Below are 7,566 nucleotides of genomic sequence, written 5' to 3'. Positions count from 1 at the left end.
TCACGTTTGAAGGTCGCTCCACATTGCGAGAAAAGCCGCCGTCACGGGGAGGTGATAAAGATTTGATTCAGACCAGCTGACATCGTGGTTGTCATGGTGACGTAATGTCACACACTCATGAACCAGTCTGTGGTATCGTGGGGCATGCTGGGAAAAGTCCCCTCCGTGGAATCCGGATGAGTGCGGAGACGGGGGAGACGGGGGAGACGGGAGGGAGGCGGCGCCCTTTAGGGAGCAGCCGGAGACCCGGTGAGGCGCTGGGAGTCAAAGAGGCTCGACCCCACGACACTAACCCGAGGGTGTCACCCCCCTCGACCCCCCAAAAAGACCCTTAACTCGCCTCCTTAAGCTGCTTTTCTTTCTCAGATCCGATCTGGCTCCACACACTTTAATAAGAGATCATTTTTTTGCCTAAAAAAGTAAGTTTCTGCGCCGCCTTAAAAATTTTTGACTGAATCTGAAAAACAATTTGAGTTAATTTTAAAATTATTTAATTTGTTTTCTCAAATTCATTCAACTTAAACTCTGAGGTTGACGTGACACCAACAGTTAACTGCTTATTTAGTGGTTCATAAAAAAATTAAACGTCAGCTCATTGAAAATTCTCGTACAGCATGATGCTCAATTTATTTTACTTTGACTTTTACTTTGGACTTTTCCAGGATTTTAGGACATATGTTATATTTTACGACATTGTAGGATTTCAAGACATTTCTTGGATTTTAATTATTTTTCTGATTTTAGGATGTTTACAAAATTTTAGGACGTTTTGGGGGACACTTTTAGGACTTTAAGACATTTCTAGGATGCTGGACATTTTTCCAGGTTTTTGACTTTTCTAGGATTTTAGGACTTTAGGGTCTTAGTGGGGGTGTGGGGGATCCTCCACTGGCACTTTTTTATTTTAATAGAAAAGCTCCATTTTGATGCTGCTTGATGCACTCTGACACCGTATTTATACGAAAAGCACAAAAACAATTCACAGTGAGACTCACTTTATATTTGTTGACTTTAAAAATGTCTGTTCTAATAATTGCATGAATATAACGTGAGACGTCCAGTGAGGAGTGTGTGTCCTTACATCACTGCTGTCCTCTGTGTCTACGTCCTCTATTGAGTTTTCAGGAAACATTAAAACATATAACAGCACAGGGAGCAATAAAACAGAAAGGTAAAATGTATACATATTTTTTGAAGTCAGCATTGTTTTTATTTTGCCCAGTAAAAAAAATAAATGGATAAATAAAGGCAAAATATGTCGACCAAAAAATGCAAAAAGAAATTAAGAAAATTGCACCAAAATGAAATAAATACAGTAGATTTTTTGCCCAATTTTTTATTATTTATTTAATATTCTTAAAATCCTGAGATAATTGCTAATTGAGAAAAAATACAAATAAATGATGAGATTATTATCACATAAATTCTAAAAAACAAAACCTTTTTTTTTTCATGAAAACTTTTCTTATAATTTTGACTTAATCATCTTGTTATTTCAGAAAAATGAGAATGAATGAGGTGATTTTTTTCTGCAAAGTCAATAGCCTGTTCATTGTTGTTAATGGCACTAAAGTTAAAAAAAAATAAATGAATAAACTAAATTAATACCTCGTTAATTCAGGAAAATTTAAATTCTTATTATTTTTTATATAATTCTGAGAATATGATTAATTCTGAAAAACTATTAATTTGGGAAAACAAGAGCAGATAGTTTTTCATAAAAACGTATCTTGGATTTGATGAGAGATTGGCGGAGGCATGTTAATCACTGCTATCCATTGAACTGCAGGCCTATATTTGGACGACACAGCTGGTGTATCCTTTACAGGCCTCAGTGTTTCGGCTCATTGTGTCACTCAAACGCTTCACGGTGCGTTCAGGTGATTCTTATACAGTCTGGAAATTCAATGCTGCGATCACTGTGTATCCATGTGTCACTTATACTGTAAACTCAGGAGTAATGGGACGTACTGGAGGTTACCACTGAAATCTGTGTGTGTGTGTGTGTGTGTGTGTGTGTGTGTGTGCGCGCGCGCGCCTTCTGTCGGTGTTCAATTTCAGCCCCCAAAAATACCCGCGGCGCTCACACACAGGCAGTTTGTGGGGTATTAAGAGTGACGAGGAGGAGAAGCAGGAGGGCTATACATAGATACACCTCCCCACACACACACACACACACACACACACACACACACTGAGCTCCACCCACAACTGGGAGGCATGCTGGGAGTCCTGGGAGGAGGGAGGAGGGGGGGACAGGTGTGCAGGCCAAGCAGGGCAACAATGAGGTTTGATGACTTAAGATTCAATATAGCCCGAGTGATCGTACAAAGTCAGATATTTTTTGTGTTTGATTAATTTTAATGGTTTCACTTTCCACATAAAGCTGTCTATATCGAGAATTTATATCTTATAGGAAAAATATTTCTTTAAAAACCCCACGTAATGTTGCATTAATTGGACTAAAAGAAAATAAAACATTCACAGATCAAAAGTTTTTTTTAAAATAATCAAACATTTAAAAGAAAAAAAGCAAAATGTTTAAAAGAAAACACAAAAACACCCCCAAGAATTGAGAGAATATAAATTGCCAAGAATTTTTAACAATCAAAAGATTTTTATAAAGGAAAAAAAAAATCAAGTTTTTATGAGAATGAAGTTTTTTTAAAAAGGGGGATAAATAGTCGCCAAAAAAATGTTAGAAATCTCCTAAAATTTTAATGGTAAAAAAAAAATCAAAGAATTTTGAAGAAAAAAAATAACCCGGGGAAAACTTTTTTTGGGGGAAAAAAAATCATTAAATTATAAAGGAAAAAAAATGTCGCCAAAAGTTTATAAAGATCGGCAAACGTTTTACAAAGGTCGCAGCTTTATCCTAAAATCTTAGAAATGCAACATTAATACTGAACTATGTAACAATGACACTCAGTCAGATATCAGCAGATACTTCACTGCTGACACCTGAAGTACATGTACAAGACTTAGAGCGGTGTGGAGGCTGGGTTTGATATAAAGTGTGTGTGTGTGTGTGTGTGCGTGTGCGTGTGGGGACGCTCGGCCAGCAGGTGTGTGTGCTGCAGCAGAGGGGAAGTCCCCGTCGCCGTGTTGATCGTGGTTTGTGTATCCGTCACAGGATTAGGGCGGCAGGTGGTGCTGATGGCGGCGGCGGCGGCGAAGGCTCAGATTAGCCGGTGACCTTGTCCAACAAACACCAAGAAAACAAACATATTGATTTCTTGTCTTTCTCTAATCCGTCCTTCACCTCTGACGACATTAATGGAGGAACAGAGACGCAGACGCAGCTGATACAGATGTATTATTCTAATTATCAGCAAGGCTGATATACTGATAATAATAATACTGATAACTGATACTGATCATAATTAGACTGATTTCAATAAACACACCACACAGCTACGACAAACGATTTAACTTAACTTTTGTTAAGGTCATTTTACACTGAGGCTTTGACCTTTGACCTCCACGTGCCGCCTGCCAGTTCTTACAGACAAAACAGTTTAAGGTAGAAGTTTAAGTTTGTGGTGACTGAAGCTTCAACTTATATCAGTGTTTCTCCAGCCTGAATTCTCTCATACACACACACACTCACACACACACACACACACACACACACACACACACACACACACACACACACACACACAGCTGGTAGACGCAGCGGAGACACATGTCTTTGACAGGCGGCCTGAAAATAGCCTGATACATGCTTCCAGCTCTCGATCTGAATGAATGAATGAAAGGAGGCGCAGGCAGATCAATAGACTGATGGATTAATATATCGATGGATTAATGTTATCGATCGTACGTCGTCTCCTCCGCAGGTCTTGCAGAAGCTCGGGAAAGCAGACGAGACCCGAGATGCCGCCTTTGAGGAGATGGTGGCCAACTTCAACAAGCAGATGGTGAGTTTTTGATTTTGTCACTGTAATATCTGGAAATACTTTAAAGAAATATGTTACTATGTTTGGGGTACTTTATTGACCAGGAGAGTACTGAGAGGTCCAAAAGAAGTGATATTTTGCTCCTGTTTTTTTGAGATGTTTAAAGGAACAGTGCGTAAGATTTAGGGGGGTGTGGTGGCGTCCAGTGGACTGCAGACTGCATCCAGCTGAAACGTCTCCTGGTTTAAATTCCTTCAGTTTTCATTGTTCAGGAGGATTTTTACTGGGAGACCTCTGAATTATCCACAGAAAAAGAGAAAACTGGCTTTTTTCCTTTAAAAAACATGACAAGAAGGTGGCAAGCAACTCAAAAAAAAAATGCCCCAAAAATGAGTAAGAAATAAGAAAGAAATTAAAAGAAAATTACCTGACAAAAGTAAAAAAAAAAAAAAAAAAAAGACCTTAAGAAAGTCCTAAAAATATATCTAAAATCTAATATATATATAAAAAATATAAACATATCCGGACATTTTCTCTAGTTTTGGTCACCTGTTACTGATTTTTAGCATTTTGCGGGACATTTTTTTGCCAAGTTGCTCATAATTTTTTTCCCGCCATGTTTAAAAAAAAAAAATTCCCACATTTTAGAGGTTTAAATGTTCATAAAAGGTGTCTGAATGCAGCACAGGAAAACTGATCCAGGTTAGTCCAGGTGTTAAAGGGTTAAAACCAGTTAAATTGCTGAATAAAGCCAAATCAGTGTTTTTGTGAGGCCTGTAGTTGCAGAGTTTCTGCTGACTGGTGGCTTGAAATGTGTTTCATTGATATTTCCAAAATATCACTGAGGTTTTTGTGCAAACCTGAAATGGAAACCCGCCTTGAAAGACAAAATTTATTTGCAATAAAGGGGAGTTTTTTAAAAAAAAAAATCAACATGCTTTCATTATGCATATTTTACATTCACAATTTTAATTTGTGCAGTTTGAGGGTTAACAGAAACCCACTTACTAAAGTCGTCATTTTGGACCTTTGAGGCTCGATTCGGCTCAGATAACTTTTGAGTTTTTCTCCTCCGGGATGTTTTCTGACCGGCTGTGTTTGACTCTTCAGACAGAAGGCACCAAACTGCAGAAAGACCTGAAAGCCTACCTGGCAGCGGTGAAAAGTGAGTGCGTTCGGAGCGTTTTGCGCACGTTAAACTTTAATATGGCAGCTGGGTTGTAGATTCAGCTTGAATTATGAATTGTTTAATGAGTGTTTGTGTGTGTGCAGATGCATGCACGTGTGTATGTATGCGTGCATAATATGTTTAAACTGTATGTGCAGTGTGTGTGTATGTGTGTAGGTTCACAGTGATATATGTGTGTGTAAGTGTTATTATGTCAGTGTGTATACAGCTCATGAATTATTCAGGAGAAACTAAAAAGTACTAAGTTTACACTCCCTCCTGCTGCTTTTGTGAATATGTGAGATCAAATGTGATTTTTTTCACTGATTTTGTGTATAGATTTTTTTCCATGTCTGCGTTTGTGTGTGTGTGTGTGTGTGTGTGTGTGTGTGTGTGTGTGTTTCAGCGATGCACGATGCGTCTCGGCGGCTTCAGGACTGTCTGGCTGACATGTACGAACCTGAGTGGTTTGGCAAAGAGGAGATGGACTCGCTGACAGAGGTGAGACCTGCAAACACTTTTTACAATGAAACAATAAGTGAGCATTTTCTTTTTCTCTTTTTTTCTTTTTCCACGGCTTTCTCTGCTTTTAATAACAAACACTCTGAAACCTGAACCAGTTGGCTTGATTTTTTTTTTAACAGTTACCCAAAGAGCAACTTAATAAGAAACATGCATTTATAATTATAGCAATTAGAGTTAGTTATTTAATTTCGGGACATATTTCCCATTCAAATAATTTAAAAATTCTCTCTTTTTTTCGTAATTTTATTTATTTTTTGCCAATTTTCAGATCATTTTCTTGTCACCTTTTCCTGATGGGCTAATTAGTCAGATAAAATCAAATCATTGAAGTCTGTAACTGACCTCACAGAGACTCACTGTTGCCGTGTGATTTCCCTCCTTCTCTGCCTGCTGACACTCTTTCTTTTTCCTAACTGCATGCGTCTCTCCTTCCCCCTGAAGGAGATGATAGAGAAGGAGATGGACAATAACTTGGAGGTAAAAGGCAGATCAGTGTTTCCCACAGCGGCTCTAATTCTGCTTTCCAGTCTGCCTTTTTTTTTTGCAATCATATCTGTATTATTTTCAATATTAATGTCAGAACAAGTCTACCTGAGCAGGTGGTGATCAGAAGTCCAGAAAAGGTTCCCGTGTTTTGTTTTTTTTAAGCAAATCTAGCTTATTTTTTAGGATATAAGAATGCTGTTCAAGACGTTAACTTTCATGATGTCTTTACAGTTTTTGTGGGAAACACTGCTTCGGCTCGTCGGTAGAGGAAGTAGCGTCTGGTTTTAGATTAGACGAGTCCTTCTGAATGCAGTATTTTTAATTGTAGTCGAGTATTTTTACACTGTAGCCGAATATGAAAAACTCTGAATTCAGTCAGACTCTTGAGTCGCTGCGACAGAAGAAAGCTGCGATTTATGTGTTTAATAAAAGAGACAATAAAGGAAATCATGTAGGTGAAGTCAAACACTTTTTCTTTTAAAACTCATAAAACTGAGGAAAACGTGTGTTTTTTTAATGTATTTTATTGTGATGTAAATGTGTGTGTTTCAGGACACAGACACTGTGTGGTTAGACTACCACCAGAACATCACAGACAAATCCCTGACCACTCTGGACTCGTACCTGGCCCAGTTTCCTGATATCAAGGTGCGCGTGAATTTTTTATTTTCTTTCGTATTTCATTGAAACAATACAAAATAGTTTCTATTTCTGTTGCTCTCTTTCAAAATAAAGCCTAAAAGATTTCTTGATTACGTATAAATATCAGCACTAATCTCTCCTGCAGGCTCGTATAGCGAAGCGCGACAGGAAGATGGTGGACTTCGACAGCGCCCGACATCACTTCAGCTCCTTACAGAAAGGAAAGAAGAAGGACGAGGCCAAGATCGCGAAGGTAGAGACGCGAGTGTGTGTGTGTGTGTGTGTGTGTGTGTGTGTGTGTGTGTGTGTGTGTGCGTGTGCAGATGAGTTATGGTGTCTGTTGGCAGTTTGTGTGTGTTTTAGCTTGTTTTGCTGCGTATGTTTAGAACAGTGATACTCAACTTATGGCCCGCGGCTAAAATCTGGTCCCTCAAACATTTTCTAATTCACATTTACTTTTAGTAAACACGAGGTTTCTGAGAGCATAAAACAGCATCAAAATATCAAAATAGAGCTTGTGGATTAAAAAAGTGCCAGTGGAGGATCCCCTGGACCCCCCGACAGAAGTCCTAGCTAAGTTCCTAATGTCCTAAACTCCTAAAATTCTCGAAACAGACTAAAATCACAGAAATGTCACGAAATCCTTGAAACATCACAAGATCAGAGAAACATCCGAAAATATGAAAAATGTCCTAAAATCCTAGAAACGTCCTAAAAGCATAGAAAAGTCCATAAATCCTAGAAATGTCCTTGAATTTTAAAGATGGCGTAAAATCCCAGAAAGGTCCTTCAGTCATGGAATATCCTAAAATCCAACAAAGGTCCAAAAATAAGAAAAACGTC

General features: G+C 38.4%; 1 protein-coding gene across 1 annotated transcript; it reads left to right on the top strand.

Annotated features, from left to right (window-relative positions):
• Window positions 1–176: 176 nt before the first annotated feature.
• On the top strand, window positions 177–6,976 carry LOC121938495 (myc box-dependent-interacting protein 1-like; the record flags this gene model as incomplete). Its single annotated transcript, XM_042481735.1, has 6 exons — window positions 177–299; window positions 3,843–3,923; window positions 5,013–5,067; window positions 5,477–5,571; window positions 6,634–6,729; window positions 6,869–6,976. Coding segments are annotated over exons 1-6 (558 nt in total), but the record flags the coding sequence as incomplete, so codon positions are not given.
• Window positions 6,977–7,566: the final 590 nt, after the last annotated feature.

The sequence above is a fragment of the Plectropomus leopardus genome, unplaced genomic scaffold, assembly GCF_008729295.1.
Source record: "Plectropomus leopardus isolate mb unplaced genomic scaffold, YSFRI_Pleo_2.0 unplaced_scaffold29641, whole genome shotgun sequence".
NCBI classification, from domain to species: Eukaryota; Metazoa; Chordata; class Actinopteri; order Perciformes; family Serranidae; genus Plectropomus; species Plectropomus leopardus.
The sequence above is the reverse complement of the archived record's forward strand: the minus strand, read 5'-3'. Positions and strand labels throughout refer to the sequence as shown.